The 17,949-nt window shown below is 37.9% G+C and overlaps 1 protein-coding gene across 5 annotated transcripts in view; it reads left to right on the forward strand.

The window, feature by feature from the left end:
• Positions 1-17,949, forward strand: part of DCLK1 (doublecortin-like kinase 1) — a 249,288-nt gene that overhangs the window by 177,439 nt on the left and 53,900 nt on the right. For 2 of the 5 annotated variants that reach the window (XM_009327719.1, XM_009327720.1), the window contains exon 5: positions 8,650-8,744. In XM_009327719.1, the coding sequence (XP_009325994.1) occupies positions 8,650-8,744 (95 nt within the window). Of the gene's footprint in view, positions 1-8,649; positions 8,745-9,342; positions 9,346-14,769; positions 15,632-17,949 lie in introns of those variants that run through there. The other 3 variants (XM_009327724.1, XM_009327721.1, XM_009327723.1) reach the window with 3 other exon arrangements.

Genomic DNA, 17,949 nt, shown 5'->3' on the forward strand with positions numbered 1-17,949 from the left:
CAAGTGGTAAGTGAATTAAGCCAAACTTTGGATTGAACTAAATGTTTATAAATGCAACGAAGTCCATGAGACCCTTGTTCTGAGCAAATAGTGGTATGGGGCGATAACTTTCCCAAATTCATCCCAATAGCTTCTGAAGTTACTTACAGAAATCAAAGGGGTTATTTGTGGATGTTGGTCAGTTTGTTGGTTTTCTTCAATATCTGTGTGTCATTTTTGCACCTCTGAGTTTGGAGCAATACCATTTTACCAAAACCGGTGCTTTGAATATAAATTGAGTAATGTTACAACTGATTTTTAGAGAAAATCCTGCTTGAAGGCCCTCGCCTTTAATGTGTAGAGCTTTCTGTTTCAGTCTCACCTTGTCATGGTGGTCCCTGACTGTGTGCGGGAGCAGGCAAAGGACCCTGAGTGTCCCCTCTCCTTGGCGAGCCCCCAGCCACTGCTCTGGAGAACCATTTCCCTCATCATCTAATCTGGTACTGCGAGCAAAGGGCTTTTAGTGACATCCCCTAGATAGCAACATCCCTAGATGTCTTAGATAACATTCACCCTTTGGAGGTGCCTTTCTCCCTCCATTGCCTGTAAATGCAGCATCTTTGGTGAGCCTGAAAGCCCCATACAGACCCTGCCATAACAACACTGTCAGGCTTTGCAGGTAATGGCCATGGGAGTGACAGCAGGGGAACAACAGGATAAAAAATACTGTCCCACAGGCTCTGGGTCATACTGCCATGGCAGCATGGGGGAAAGGGTGGAGCTGCGAGTGGAAAGCAGGCTGCAGGGTTGCAGAGAAAGACCCTTAGTGATACCAGATCACTGAGCACTGGTGCTCAGTGCCATGCAGGTTCAAGTCTGTGCTCTGGTTAACTGAGGGCAAGGAAATATGTGTCAGTCTGTAAGGGAATGGCAGACACACACCCCTCACCCTTTCTTGAGCTATACAATCTACAGTGAGCAAAAAAGCTGCATCTGCTTTTACACTATTTCTTGACTTATTTAAGAGGAAAGACTGCCTTTCCATAGGTGGCGTTCACCTTTCTTCCATCCTTGCTTTTTCCTTTTTCTTTTCTTAACAGAGTATATGCTTAATGTGCTTATATTTTCCTGGTAACCTCCCTGGCTCCTGAGAGCAGATGCATCCTATTTTTATAAAAAAAACAGAGAATACCTTTTTCTTAAAAGAGTACATGCAAGCTAGGAAGACCTGTGGTAAGGGCTGACTTCTACATTATTATATGTTTTGTTCAGTTATTTATTTGCATCTGACAGTGTTTCAAAACGGTACTGCAAGACAGAAATCTCACTGCAGGAGAATTGCTTTCTGTTTTTTTACAAATGCATTTGAGGTATTGTGTGCTTCAAAATGCTTTCAGTCTGAATAGAGAAGAGAAGCAGGGAACAAGGCAAAGAAGAGAAGCAGAGAAAAGTAGCGTGACCTCCCAGGCAGGCAGGCAGGCAGAGGGCTGAAGTCTGGTTCCAAGTGCAATAGATAATCCTGCCTCTACTTAATTTTCCCAATGTCTTCTTAAAGGCTGTAAAACACCTTGATGTTTTTTTGTTGGCATCAAATATTATTCAGGAAAGGACATCATAAAAGAGACGTTGAATTTCAGTGAGACTGGGTATCAGCCTGTTGCTGGTGACTGAAAACTATGAATGTCTGATGCCTATTCAGTAGCTGTCGGCTTCTGTCCAGCTACCAATTAACACCATTGGTGGCAGCCTCAGCACAAGTGAAGACGTAACAGATTTGAAGAAAGCAGCGCTTACTTCTTCATGATCATTATTTTTAATCAAATCAAGAGCAGCATGAGACAGCTGGAATTATTGTACCCTCAGTCCATTAAATTAAGGAAGGATACTGCATTCAGGTGAACTCTGTTTTAGCCTCTGAAATCCCAACTCTAATTTTCAGGACTTGCTCTCAATAAAAGTAACTACTTTCTTTTTTTTCAGTTTGAGCACCTCCTTCAAAATTATTTCCTTCTCACTTCTCCTGCCCTCTGACTTATCTTCTATTCCCCTCAAAGTATCACCCAAAATATCTTGGATGCTTGAAATCTTATTTGTAACAGCGATTCAAGTTTGGTGTTAAGAAGAGTTATTTAGGAGTTTCAGTTATTTAGTGCGACAAGTGTCTATTTCAAGAATAACTGGGTTGATACGTATCTATTCCGAATGACAAAGGGAACGTATGTGAAGAACGGATAGAGTAGGTCGTATTACCAAGGGCTGTGTGTTTTTTTAAAAAATTGCACCTGGGCAAAGAAATTGTGAAGCTACATGTCAGACTAAAGCCTGATCAAAACTTTAGATCTTCCCTAAAGAAAAAAGTGTTTCAGGATATGGAAATTGGATCTTACTGAAAGCTTCTCTAGAGCAAATGCTTGTGCTTTTCTCAGCTAGTTAGAAAAAAAGAGGTAGATCTGTTCCTCTGCAAGAAGATATGTTTTCATTTAGTTTGATAGTTCATCCCTAGGCTGTTATCCAGAAATAACCCTTCTTCAACCACCTGACTCAAGAAGGTCTTTTGGATCCCAAAGGAAGGAACATGACATATCATATTGTCTTTGGCGAGGCCACGTTTTTATTCACACTGTTATAGGTATTCAGCTGACAGATTTTGTAATAAATATGCTGAAGCGAAGCTTTCCTGAAGCCAAGAGTACAAACCCATGGGAGTGATGGAGTCATCCTACAGACCCACGGATTTCCAGATGATTTTTACTTTGATCCTGGCTTCCTTTTAATTTTTTTATTTATAGTGTTTGTATTTGATACTAATCATTAAAAAATTAAGTTTTACAATTTTATAGCTTGTAGTAAAAATCAAGAGTTAGTAAGAAAAATAGATTTGGTTAGACTGAATAGTTTAACCTCTTAAAGGATTAAAAAGTTAAATGCTGAATGAAGAAACATCCTCAGAGTTGGTACTCTATTCGCATAGGCTGATTTGAGAATCAGTTCAAAAGAGAGATTTTCATTAAATCTTGAGTACATGTAGATGCTCTCTAGATTAGGTACTACATGAAATTAGCAGCCAAGAACATAGATATCAGCTGTACTCTGATGAAGTGCAGAGAAAAAACAAGAGGCACTTACCCACCTTCTGAGGCTACAGAAAAAAATACTTGTGGATTCCAGGGAATTGTCTTTTCAAGGAAGGCTCCTGTCTTCTGAGATCTCAGGCATGTCTGCAATATCTACGTGTCTGTAGCACTTCTCTGCTTGATAGTGCGGACATAGCTGACTTCAGGTTGAAGTAGAAGTGCCATCATAGTGGCCACTCCATAGAGATCAGCGTGGGCTGAGCGTGTGTGGGGTTTACAGTCCCTGCTGAGCTCTGCACTGCTTGGGTTACATGTTGGGCTACCACAGGTACTGGTGACTTACAGGGACTCAGGTATCGGTGGGCTGCTGGGATGGGAATGTAAACCTGACCTGAGGGTGATCCCTTCTGCTGACATTTCTGATCTGTTGATCTGCTGATGAGGTGAAAGCTGTGTATGGGTCTATTAAGCCTTGTCTTCAATGGCAGAGACATGTTCTTTTTGTATCTGCATAACTTCTTGTCATAAACTCTAGCCAAGATTGAATGTAAAAAGGACAGTTTAGCACCAGTTAAAATGAATGCAGTACTGGTTATTTGGGATTTTTCTCAACCAGTTGCATGCTAAGGTAGAATCTACAAAGCCTTGTCTTTACTGAGGAGTGATAATGAGGGTGCTTGCTTAATGTGGTGCTCTGGACAAGCTCTCTCCTTTGCAATGAAGACAAAGATGATGAGGTGTATACAAGTAGAATACAAAAGCAGAAGGAATGAAAAGGCAAGGTATGGTTTGTTCCCTAACTACTTTGTAATTACATAATCTTCTTGAGACAAAAATGTTGTTTTGGAAAGGATAGTGACAAACTACAGGAGTAATTGGGACAAGGTCCAGTAGTGATCTCACATCACCATTTTCTAGCTAACAGTTGCTGAATATGACCTACACATGTTGTTGTGTCTTCTGTAAATAATTTTTTAGTTTTGGCTGTCCTAGTCATGAATAAGTTGTGGCTGCAAAAAAGCCTGCACCATTCCTTTCCTTTAGTCTTCTCTTTCCTCTTCACACACACTTGTGTTCGGCAAACCACTTTTATAAACACACAGAGTCATCTCAACATTTTTTATAGAGTACAAGATGCTAACACATCAACAGGCAGTTTTATAGGAGTGTATGATTTTAATACAATGCAGTGGCATTGGCAGCTTCTCAGACTGGCACTTGATACTTTAATTCAGCTTTTCTCACTTTTTATTTCTTAATAAAAAGATGCCCTATCAAAATGTATTTATTGGAATGCTATCAAAGTACTTTTTATTTACAGCATTTTCACTAGTTTATAAATATCTTCATATGAAAACCTATTTTGCATTTATCTCAGTAGATGATGGTATCCAGCTTTAGCCTTCTATTTTATGTGGTTTTCTACCTTCATGTGTGTGCCAGGTGCTGGAAAAACAAAGACAGGTTCTTGCCCTGCTATGCATCCTCAGCAAGAGAGGACAGTAAGGAAAGGAGTTCATAGCTAAGCAGTTGCATACATCTTCTCAGAGTAGCCACAATAATTTTGTTATTGTTTTAGCTTTTTAATACATATTCACCTGTGAAATTTTGAATGGATAAATCCTTTTGATGAGACAATGGGAGGGTGCTGTGCATTAAGCTAAATTCTCTGACCCTGGCCATTTTATGAATAAAAAGTGACAAGAAACCTCTTGCCTCACTCAATAACATGATTAATCACAACAGTGATTTACCAATTTCATATGTCTTTATCTACATCAGGGTTCCCTGTAGGAACATGTGCTGTATCAGTCAGTGAGAAATGCAGTGCAGATACTGGACAGGAATGCAGTTTCCAACCAGAATGCATTCCACCTAGAAATGGATTTTAGGGCAGTTTAGACTATATTCCTGTACTTATCAGGAATGCATTATTATTAAATATTATTGATTTTATTCACATATTTGTTGCCATGTTATCTGATCATGAGCTGCATGCGTAAGAATGGTGTTGTGATTGTAAATGGAGTTCAGGAAGGGGGTCAGAATCAGTCCAGTCTCTTCCTGCTACACAGCACCTAATATCAACTCTATTTGCAAATTCAGTATAATGACTCGCAAGGAACTAGAGTCAGAGGTGGAATGGCCAGCAAGCCATAAACAAGAAGATAAAAAAGGAGGGCCCCTGGAATGGACTGGGGAATTATTGGGAATTACCATTTCTTCCCTGTTGTGATGTCTGTCTTAAGCATTACAGTAATAATATCAGTGGAAGTAGTAATGTATATCTCCAAGTATGCAGAGCATCCAGAAGACAGACAACATGATGTGCACAGAGAGTTCATTCTGCCGGATATTAAAGCCTAAGTAGACAAGTGGTAGAGATGACATGACTTGTCTGATGTTGTGCAGGTGCATATAGAGAGCTGGGAATAGAACCCACGTCATCCAAGTCCCTGTTCAGGTTGACCCTAATGTAGACTCTGTATGGCCTTCAGTCATCAGAGTTTATTTAATGGAGTTCTGCGCTTGGAATAAAATCCACTAAAATTGGTAGGTGGGGAAAATTTTGATGATTTTGCTTCATCTCCAGCATATCCTAAACCTCTAGGTTCATGGGTTTGGATTCATCTTGCCTAACTTCAGAAGTCTACACTGCAGTGGATGCTCCTAGTACATTGTTCATCAGGTCTGTTTTAGACGGTTGCTTAGGGATGATACAACTCGTGCTATGACAGCAAGTTGGTTAAAATAAGGTCTAGAAAACTACTTCAGATGTAGAAGCCTACACAGTAGGTACCTAAAGATTGGTAAAAGGAATCTCATCCCCAGTGCTAATTGTCATCTCTAGAGTTTCCTTAACAGCTCTCCATGGGGAGTCCTTGTAAGCTCACAAAAATCCTGGTATGCGTTTTATGTACTTAGCACCTTTGTGTTTTGGATATGGGTAAGGAGGTGAGCAAACTCCCCTTAAATCTCCTGAAGGCCTTGATCCATTAATTGTGCTCTTGATTTCACATATTACAGATGGCCAACACAAGCACAACTATCATAAATTCCGTTTTTAAAAAGTGCTGTTGGGGAGAGTATTGGAGCTTAGCTTAAACACTCTGGATACTCTGGTGGTGGCAAGTGATTAATTTTTAGGGTGTTTAAAGGTTTAAAAACTGTTTAGGTTTAAAAACTGTGTTTTTTCATCTCAAATAGATACTCATCAACATGGTACATATGGGAAATACATCAAGAGTCAAATACACCATTGCATCTATTTGTCTGGTCCACCTGGTAGCCTCAAGTCTTTGTCTTCAGGACAGAATAATTGCAATAGTAATTCTAAGAAAAACTATTGTTGAAAGTTATGGGGAAGGAGTTAATCTATAAGGAACAGGAACCGGTGCCTAGTGCTACAAGGTTTATTGAAGTGTATCTGTTAACTTAAATTTTCTCATAATAATAAGACCTAAGAATATCTGCTTGGTTTAAAGAGAAGGCAGAGCACTAGTCTTGTTACTGAGCAGTCTTGAGGACTAGCTCCATGTGAATAGTAGTAGTTTAGTATTAGCTTCTAAATAATATTGTATTTGTTTATAAGAAGCCCTTTAAAACTTTAGAAGTTTGAGATTCCAAAAAGCTCATTTTTAATGTCCTTATGTTGCCCTTTTCCTGAATGTTTTCAGAAGTATTGATAATAAATTTGATTTTAGTCATTATTGGCCAAACTTATGGGGTGTTTTTGCTGAATACTGTATGAACTTCAGTGAATGTGTCCATATGCATGTGCTCTCCCCCACACACTTAGTACAACAGTTGAATCAGTGCTGATATGTGCAAAGCATTGTCCTCTGTACAAAGAGAATTTGAAGCCTAGATGAGTGGAATGGTTTTCTAGAAAAGCAGCCTATTTAAATTGCAAATAAGTGTGTCTTGTTTAGTCCTATAGTTATACAAATATATTGCAACTTTACCTTAAATAATGCCTTGCACAAAGTGATATTGAGATCTGATCATTCATAGCACCTAAGTACTATTAAGTGATCATTATCTGTCATGCAGTGTAATGTGTTTTATTGATGTGAGTGGTGTGGTAGGTATACATGTTTCTTCCTTATAATATGTGGGCCCAGTATTAGCCAGTGAGAACAATGTATTATGTAAAAGTAAGAAAAATCTATTAAAAATTCCAACTGTATTATCCAAAGGAATTAGCATTTGCTAGATTGCCAGTCAGCCAAGATTTTACAAGAGTTATTGTCATTTTGATTTTCGGATGAGTCATTTGGTATATTGCCCCCAAAGGCACCTCATTATGATTCAATGCACAGTATATAAAATTGCTTAGGCTTTCGGGGCTCCATGGAAAGCGAGTGGGGGTTGCGGTGGCTCAGCGTTGTGAAGCAGCAGCATTATGCTTAATTGACACCTTTGATGTAGCCCTAAGACAGCACCTGCACCTCCCACTGCTGCTCTGAAGACGTCAGCCTTACGCAGAAAAGGCTTCTGCTTATGAATCCTGCATCGCATTCAGCTCACTCTGTGAGCAGCCCCAGCTATCCTTAACTAATCCCATTGCTTCTCAGTTTGGCTACAGCTTGGCTTAGTGCTGAGCAGGAATTTTGCTGCTTGCTATTATCAGGTTAAACAGTAAGATTTTGTCCATGTTAGAACTCATAGAAGGTAAGTCAAATGCCTTGTTGATATCCTAGTATGTAAATATTCTCCTAAGTTCAGAATCTGGAAATCTGATTGTTGATTCTTTTTTTCCTGGTGCTGACAAATTTGGACTGTGAATTAACAGTTGCTTGTTTAAGAATATTTATTTATATATGTGATACACGCTTTGTAGTGTTTCTATCAGTGCTTCAGCGTGAACATTATTGATAGCCTCTTGTGATTACTTTGTAGTAGAATTCTGTCCTCTGCTGGTATTGTTTTGTTAATTTAATGGATAATGTCACATGCACGCAAAAGATGCTTCTAAAATGATAGGCACTGACATATATGAAGGAACATATTTATTTGAGAAAGTGATGCTTTGCTGTAAGTCAGACTTGAGGTGTTACATCCAATGTATTTGCCTCTAGAAAGCCCTTCTGGCTTAAGTCTGAGGTGATGTTTAGGTCAGATAGTATTTAAAAAATCTCTTCAGATGAATGAGTGAGGAACAGCAAGTAGCTGATTTGTTCTTGCAAGCAGTACTGCTTTTTATTTTTGGTGGGTAGCACTTCAAGCCATAACTAAATGGAATGAAAAGGTTTACATATAGCAACTGTCTGTTAAGGTTAACAAAGCACCTTGCTTCCTCTTAACATTCAAGCACAGGAACAATACAGTTTAAGAAAACATGTTCTCTGCCATTGACTAAACAGTCTTTTCAGGTTTGTTGATTATTTGCTTGCACTCTGTATAAAAATTGGCTTCATGAGCCAAAACTCTGAGGAAACAGTTCTTTTGTGAATTACCTTATTTAATGATTAAAACATTAAGCAAAAGCAAATTAATCTGTTCAACAAAGAATGAAAAGAAACATGTTGATTTAACTACTTCTTTGTTTTTAATAATGCCTTATATTTATTTTTTCAATTTATTGTCCTTTTAGTGAATGGAACCCCTGGTAGCCAGCTTTCTACTCCCCGCTCTGGGAAGTCTCCAAGCCCATCTCCCACCAGCCCAGGAAGCCTACGGAAACAGAGGGTAAGGAAATAAGGAAACTGATTTCTAAGCATGGCTGGGGAGAATCCGGCATAGCCATTATCCAATAGCCTTCTCCCCACTGATTCCTTGTGCGTAGAGTTGTAGGGTGGAAGAGCCTGGCTGCAGTCCTTGTATTTGTACAACACTCTGAAGTGGAATACAACTGTTCTGTGTCTGTCAAAATGCTAAGTATGCTGGGAATTGGTTTATCCTTGAGGGGAAAAGCAGGGGTATCTTTCTCCTTTTTTACAGAACTTTTTTTTTTGTTTTAGTTTCTTTTTCCAAACATTTCACAACTGGAAGGAAATGTTCCCGTTGTCAAAGACATTTTTTTGTTCTTAATTTGCCATGGGCATTATGTCACTTGAAAAACCTACAAACAGCTTTGATTTTGAAGCAAGGTGAAAGAATGCGCTGTGGAATTTAGCTGTGGATTAGCTGTGATATCATAGCCTTGTGCAGTGAAGATACTATCAGTACCAAGGCAGCACGAGACTTGTCAGTCACTTTTCTGGACCAGAGTTGTTAGTAGCTGTAGGTTCCCACTAGTTATCATGTATAGAAGAATCTACAGTGTACCTAAGCATCCAGAATTAAGGTAGTACCTATGTTACTGCTGTAACCCCCTGACAAAATATTACTCGTTCAACCCAAAAGGCTCCACATGCTGATTTAATTAATTGTATCTGTTCAAAAGCAATGGGACAGATGTCTATGTATCTTCTCTTCTGCTATTTTCTAAACTGTGATCAGTTCTCCATGAAAGCTTCCCTAAGGCAGTACTCTGTATCTCAGACTTGTTTATAAACACAGTTTGAACACATGCTTTTTCTGCCTTTTCAGTTTTTAAATAAAGACGTAATTTGTCTCTCAAAGTAAGGGGATTATGTACAAAATGGGCAGTGCTTGACTTTAGGGGCTGGTGCAGACTTGATTCCCCAGATATACAGATCAGGAATAGCTGTAACACGGCACGACTCCCTTCTAGCCTGTGTACCCTTCTTCATGTCTGGTGGATACCAGGGAGCTGAGGAATTGTGCATGCCCAAGTCTTACCTCAGGCTGGGATACAGCCATGGGTTTCTGCCGTGACTTGTTTATAGATATGGAAGCTGACTGTGATCTTGCAGTATAGAGAGAGCCAGTGAGTGGCAGCTTGAAGCCTCAGGGTAGTGTCATGGTTTTCATCATCTGGTACACAGAGAGTAAAGATGCAAGTTTCAGTTGGGTAAGCTGGTACTAAAATTTTCTTGAATGCGATGTCTTCCACACCTGTTTGCTCTTACTCTCAAAGCTTATTAATGAATCATTAATAAGTCACTGAAGAGGAAAGAAAGAGTCTTCCAAATGAATTATACATTGGTAATGTAAGGGTGTCTGTTTAGATGGATGATAACAGTATACAGTGGATTTTCATTTGTTGTAAGGCTGTCTCTTTTCATTGGTAACTTTCCTAAACTACCTTCCCCATCACTGATGCTTCTCTCCCCACAGTGAAGAAACGTTTTTCTGTTAACGTTTGTGGATGGGTGAGTGGGAACCATGTGATCAGCACCATCAGACAGAAAAAGGGTTTTTGTCCACAAGGTTTCTGACGTTCAAATGTGAAGAGGAGAGTGAATGGGCTGCTTCTTACCCAGGTTCCCTATGTGGAAGTGTAACAGGATCACTGAGTGGCAGTATTATGGATGCAAAGGGCTGTGTAGTGGTAACATAATCACATTGCTAACTGTACAGAAAATAAATATTGAAGTAAACTACAGGAGAGATAAAACATTGTTAAAGAGTTGAATTCTCTTCTCAGATGTTCATATCCAGTCCCCTTGACCTCGGTAGGGGACCTTTCATGCTTGTCTGGCTTTATTTTAGACAGACTTTTTTTTTTTTTACCTGACGAAACATGGAATACATGAATGTAAAACTAGATTGCAATCATGTAAAATGCATTGCAATAATATTATTTAGGTTACAAAATCAACTGCCCAGAAGTTCAGGGGTGGAAACTTTACACTTGCTCTGAGAATTTATTTCAGCTCCTTTCATTTTTAACTTGTGAAGTGAATGAGCTAGAAGTTCAGTGTAAAAACATATGATTGTGTCATTAAAGGTCATAATGTGTATTCCAATGACTAAATTAGTTCTATGAACAGCCATTAAACGGTGCTTACTAATCTTAATTTTCATGTTAGCAGTATAAATGGTGTTCTGTTTTGTTTTAGTACCATCTTTTGTATGTTGCCATTTAAATTTTATTTAGAGGATAGGTTATTTTATGTACCATGTTGTCATAAAACAAATTTGAACCCAAAGCATTTTGCTTTGTCTTCAATGGCTTCAGCTACAGGGCTGACGAGCCAGCTGCAGGAGAAGGTTTATTCTCTAGGAGGTTATTGAAGTGTTGGTATCATGTGATAGACCTACAAGAGAGACGAGGAGACTGATTTCAGTGCCCCCCTTGTCCCCATCATTGAGAGGTGATGTATTCCTGCCCTGAAAGAAGAGTGTTGGTGTTGGCTGCTAGAGCCATGGTCTGGGGTTGAAGGTGATGGCTGGGTTTCTGACTGGTCTGGGTTTCTCTCTTTACGTGGAGTTTGAGGGAGCTACTGCTTTAGAACTGAAATAAGATTCTGGGTCCTGGAAATGCCAGCTCAGCTTTGTAATTCATTTTTTCTCTGCCCCTCTCTCCTTGTGGTTAAAGTTAGAGGAGTACCTGTTCTCTCGTGCCATCAGGTACGTGGAATGCCAGTGGTATGTACTGGGTCTGGAAGACGACAGGAAATGCTGACTCTAGCATAGCCTGATTCCCCTTGATGTAACTAATCAATCAGCTCTTCACCATCCCCATCCGAGTGCTATGAGGGAGTTGTAGGCTTGGTCCGTCAAAATGCTCAGGGGTCTGGGCAGGCTGCCAGTGTTTTTCCTGGGAAATACAGATGAGAGGAAGTCATGCTTTTGAATTCAGAGGCACAAAAGCAAGGTACTTCCACAAACTGAGGGATTTCTCCCTGTGAATAGTAAAAACCTGCAAAAAATAGTAAAGACCTGTAGAGATGGTAGAATTTTCCAAAGAAAGTATTCCTTCTAATTACAGAGTGCATTAGGCAACTTAAAATAGGGATTGATCAATCTTCTTGCTTATTGACATTTGATCATTCACTTTTAAAAAAAAAAAAAAAATTCTGGCTTTTGATGGAAGGCTTTCCACTGACGTAAATAAAGCCAAGAACGCTGCTGTGATACATGTACTATACTCATGAAAACAGTGCTCTTGTAATCCCACAAATAAAATTTTCTACCCTCAAAAGCCAGAACATAAAAAGATAAAGTTTAATCCTCTCACCTGCATATGTGCATGGCTGAGTTGTTTCCAGAAATTCAGAAATCAGTGAAAGTTATATATTGATAATCTTGGGCAAAATTCAGTCTATGTAAGTCAAAGTAAGATTTGAAAGATTAATTTCATGAGTGTAATACAAGAACTTGAAAGTGAACTAGCAATCGTTTGGACTTTTATGTTTTTTTCAGCTTCTGAGTGTTTAAACTTGCAGCCTGTGTACTATAGTTATGCTTTCTTATAGTTTAATTTTCTTTATATTTGTTCTTAAAGAGGAAATTAAAATTCTTGTTTTTAAATTGTTATGTACTTAATTGTGTTTTTCCACAGAGGATGAAAATATCTGAAATTTAGGTTTATAGCAGTTGAAGCAGACAGTTATTGTGTTGCACATGCCTATACTTCCTACCACAACAGAGTACGGTTAATGATGCAAACTCAGAAAAGGTGACATGGCAATCATAACAATAAATATACGTAATAGCAACCCCCACATTTTATTTAACTAGCCTTTATAATAGTTTATGAGCTTGTTTTTCCACTGTCTTGTAATCAGAGTCATTACTTCAATTAGGGTGGAAATATTCTATACTTTATACCTGCTTTTCCATTGCTTGCCATTATTTTAAATGTTTTTTCCTACTTCCCTAGAGACTACAACCTATAGAATAGTAATAATTTAGATTTAAGGTACCTCTTGACTAATCAGACAAAGTTGTTGAATTCCGTGTATATAAGGATTTTTTTAGTTGTATGGGGCCAAGAAGCATTCATTGGGCAAGTTTTGTCTTTTTATTAATCTATGCAAAATAATGAATAGATTCTCCTCATATTTTTCAGAAATACAGCTCTTTGGCTAATTATAGGCAAGGAAAATTCTTGCAGAAAAGAAAACTTTAAAAAAGTTTCAAGTATTTAAAATATATGAAAGGGCATAGAATATGATCCTGAAATCTTGTGCATGATTTTACTTTAAAACAACCATAGAGCTATAAAAGTAACCACAGAAATACTCCCCAAATATTAAAAGTCAGTTCTTAACAAATATCTTCTTTGTAAGTTCTGAATGCATTGTTTTTTTTATATTCAGAGGAGTGAGTAGTCACCTGGAAGATTCAAAAGTTTGGTGTATTACCCTCACTGTCAAATCAAAAGATTTTTCTTCTGTACTATATATTAGAAATTCCAAAACTGTATATGGTCAAAAGAAATTTAATAATTAACTAACTAATTAGTATTCAAAATGAGATGGTCTTGCCTGTTTAAAATTCTTCTTTTGCCTAGATTGTTCAAAGCAAAATAGAGATGTATTTAAGGTCTGATTTTCAGTTTGCCAGTCTAACATGTCTGCTACTGTATGTACACATGCCCATTGGCAAAATACATGCAGAATAAGCATTCTAGGGAATGAAAAACCCCTTTAAGGGACTTAAATCCCCTTTATATCATGCCTGCAAGTAAAACATAAACCTCCGTAGATTATTGAGATCCTTGTAAATTTGAAATTTGTAAAGCATTCATTTTAGGTAGTCCTTGTTTTATAGTATAGCTTTCAGATTTGTTTATTTTTTGTCTCAGTTATCTTCCTGTGATTAAAAAAAAAAACAAAAACCCCCAAACCAAGCTCAAGCCTAAAGCTGGCTCCATCAGCCTTCCCATTCTCATGTGCTCTTGTATTTTGTCTTGCAGTTGTTTTTTATTTCATAAATATGTTTTATTCTTAAAGGATCCCCAGAAACAGCTTAAAGGTATCAGAGCTTGCCTATGAGGTGTGCTGGGCACCTGCCTACTCGGTGCCTCCCTAAACCATCAGCTATGCTTAATTCACCTTAAAAAGATAGTTCTCTGTCCTCTACCGCTTCCTCCTTACTGAACTTCCTCTTTCATTCAGTGCTATTGTGTATCTTGGAGAGGATTGTTGTGCTGTGTAGGTTGAACAGGGCACTGTGTCATCCCCTAACACCTCTGGCATTTAAGGATTATCTGATCCATCATCAGAGGATGCTCGGAGTGGGTGTTGAAAAAACCAAAGTGGATCTGTACACTCAGACTCTCCCTCTGCTGTCATGAGCTGGTTGCTTGGCTACCGTCAGAAAGAGCCTGTGACGGGGGGATTTTACATGCTGTCTTTTTACACATACACACAGACACAGAAAATCTGTGGAAAAGAGATACCATTGTCAGTACAATATAGGTAACAGCAATATTCAGTGTCAGCATTCTGGGGCTCAAATGTTGCTGGATCCGTGCTATATCACCAGTGGGTGGCAAGTTTTGATTATCTTATATAAGGTAAGCACTTACTTTCCTACTGCTGTTTGCGAAACAGCAAAAAGGGAAGTATGTTCCCTTTAAGATGAAATTCAGATTGCCAAATTTCCAAACAACTAAGGGACTCCCCAGAACAGACAAATATTGTTTTAACAGCGCTTAGTAGGAAAGAATCAAAGAAAAAAATATTTGCCTCTTAGAATATGTTGTACATTGAAACTCCAGCTTTATTTTCCAACCATCTATTTGTTGATTAAAAAATAATTGTATGACATTAAGCCAAAAATCTCATTATATAGAGTATGTGTATTTTATGTTAAACAATATCTTCTGGTCCACAGTAACAAAAAGAATGTAAGACAGTTGCAGTGCAACAAATCCAACACAATAAACAAATCTATACTGCACTTCATCTTACAGGACCTGTATCGCCCACTCTCTTCGGATGATATGGATTCAGTAGGAGACTCAGTGTAAAAGAGAAAATGGAACAATGTTTATGGTTTGTGATTTGGTGAAGGTTTAACATTTTTAAAGAGAATAGCTGCTAATTTACAGTAATAGTGAATCGCACAAAAGAGTTTTGCATATTTAATATTAAAAACACGGGGCCAAATTAATTCTAGCATGTGGGGCTATTTTTGGCTTTACCACTGCATTTTAATGCAAGAATTTGTAATGAATGAGCCATTGAATGTGTCCATCAAATACAAAACAGCATTGTGCACACTTTAAGGAATGAAGATTGGATAAGGTGAATATAACGCACAAATCCATAGTGGGCACATTTATGAATAGCAGTCTTTTTATCATCTGAGGTACTGATTATATGTTCTGTTTTTAACATAGGTATCTTTATTCATTTTAGTATGAACAGTTAATGAATGCTTTGCTTTTACCAACGAATAAGTAAAATGCAGAAAAGAAAAAACCTGCCATATTAAACTGCTTGCACCATACTGTCTGATCCCGACACACACATTTGGAACACTCTAAGTTTAGTCTGTTTATCTAAATGAAAAGAAAATTAAGAAATCCTATGTGGTTACAGGACAAAAAGTAAATGCTTTCAAAGTAGTGTTCAAGTTCTCTTCACGTAAACAGAAGGGTGTTCACAGGCAACATGAATGTTTTACCTGGCGAGAGCTGTTAATACTGATCATCCGTGTGTTGCAAGTAAATATGGACAGATTTCTAAGTGAGGAAATATGGGGACCTGCTGGCTAGCAGCATCATCTGACACACATATGATGACACCTTTTGGAAAAACACATTTTGCCTGAGAAACCAGTGATTATTTTCACTTATGTTAAGGACAGGAACATCATTTTTTATTTGCTGTAATAAGACATTTTATGCATTTTAAAATGAAAGCCTACAGAAATGGTGGTACTGTAAATCATCCTCCTATTGACCTAATTTCTCTGTTTTCGTAATTTCTAGAGGTGGTCATTTTGTACAGCATGAATATGCAAAACTCCTTTAGTGTTTAAGTAGGTCACGCATTATAACCAGTTGCTTAACAAATATCTACTAATTTTATTTGTTTTCTGCTGCTTTATTGTGGGAATCTTAGTCTATTTTAATTTACATAATAGCAATATTTCCCATCGTACGTTGCATATTGCTTTAAAATTTATCTGTTGTATTTAAGCCCATAGTGTAGTGATCACACACTTTCACTGTCTTATACCTTTCCTTTCAGTATCTCAAATACTAATGATTTAAGAATTAGAAATTAGTGTGATTCTGATCCTCAACAAAAATCTATAGAGATTATATTTTTGAGCTACTTAGTGATGATTTAATATATTTTGAAATCAGGAAAATTTGCTTAATAGCAGAACATGTTTAGCTGCCTCATGCCAACTTTTAAATGTAGTGAAATAATTCCTTTACACTGATTTGTCCATAATAAAATTCAGCAGCTGGAAAATGTTGGCATGTGATGTTATGGCTTCACTGTATCAGTATCGTTTTCTTTATGGAGGATATTTGCAAAAAGAAGTAAAAGGGCAGCAGAATACAAAACTTACCTTCTCTGTTTTCAATACTTGGTTCCAGTATCACCTGGAGAGAAAGTCATTGATCTGGCAGGTTCACTGAAGCAGTTAGGTCATTCCCTTTTGAAATGCATGTTTTGCCACTGCTTCAGATTTCAGATCTAAAACCGTTCCCAGAAAAAGGAACAGCCCTCCCCCACCCCCCATACTCCGATCCTAAGGCTGTCCTGTTCTACTGGAAAAGTTCGCAGCTGTGAAGTTACTTGCATTTTTGCCTGTTATGAGGGAATGTCTTTGTAAAATGTATTACTTAATCCCAGGAAATGCATATTATGTAAAGGTGCATTGGGATCAGTTTCCAAATGTTCAGACAACTCCACCAGACCGAACAAAATACTTACTCATGTTTTGAAAATTGTTTTTTCCTGTAAAGAAAATAAATTCCAGGAATTTTACTTTTCCTCCCCTCTCCCATATAGGCTACTGCTGCTTAAGGCAGTTTATTAAGAACGTTTGTTCTGTGCAGGGAGCACAGATTGCCAGCAAACCCGAATCCCACGGCTTTGCTTAGCTGTGGAAAAGAAAAATGGACCTTATATCAGTAATTGTTATCATAGTGAGTTCTCCATCAAGACTGTTTCAAAGAATATGCTAGTCCATAACATTTAATCATTTCAACATATGACTTGTATTAAGGGGCTATTCAGGGGCAATATGTATCATTAATATTTCATTTAAGGAATGAAAGTCCCTTAGAGATTGAAAAGGTACACTGTTTATAGACTCTGAGATCCCTTTTGTGTGGAATGTAATTCCCATTATACATGAGCAGAAATAAAATGCTTCTTTTGAGCAAGACCAGAAGGTTTCAGTTTATGGGTGAAACTGAAATTGTGTTTGTTGATGCTGTAGTTCTGCTTGCAACAGCACAGGTTTTAGTTTGTCCCTAGATTTCATCGACTTCATTAGATAATGGAATAGCTTAAGCAACTTTATAGTGTTCGAACCTCTTATAGTTCTCTGTATGCTGCATTATTTGTGCCTACTCTAAGGTGATTATGATGTAGCTAAAGAGTCTTGTATAGATTGTGAATGCTTTGCTTCCCTTTGAGCTTTATGAATACTTGTGATTATTTCCCTAATGCTTTCTGCAACTTTCTGTTTTTTTTTAATCTCTTTTCTTCTTCTTTTATGCAACAAACTTCACATGTGAAGCACAGAATGTGTATGTTTATATTTATACATACACACACACACACGTATACATAGATTAATGGCTTTGAAACCCATGCATAGTTATGTCACATTTGTGGCTTTAAACAAGTATGTGGGGAAAATGTGGTAATGGGAGGATGTTCATCTGGTGGGATTCGCTATAGCTCTGTTAAAGTCAGTGGAGCTGCACCAACCTGTACTTGCTGAGCAGCTCCCCCGAGGAAGCCTGTACAATTTTACGAGATCTCATGTACAAACAAGGGCTAAGTTCTGCTCAGTTTGAAGTTAGTGACAAAACCACGATTGACTCCAAGGTGGGAAGGATAGGACTTTATGCACAAATATATATACACAGACAAAACATTAATCATAAATTTGAAAT

The sequence above is a fragment of the Pygoscelis adeliae genome, unplaced genomic scaffold (assembly GCF_000699105.1).
Source record: "Pygoscelis adeliae isolate BGI_AS28 unplaced genomic scaffold, ASM69910v1 Scaffold14, whole genome shotgun sequence".
Lineage (NCBI taxonomy): Eukaryota > Metazoa > Chordata > Aves > Sphenisciformes > Spheniscidae > Pygoscelis > Pygoscelis adeliae.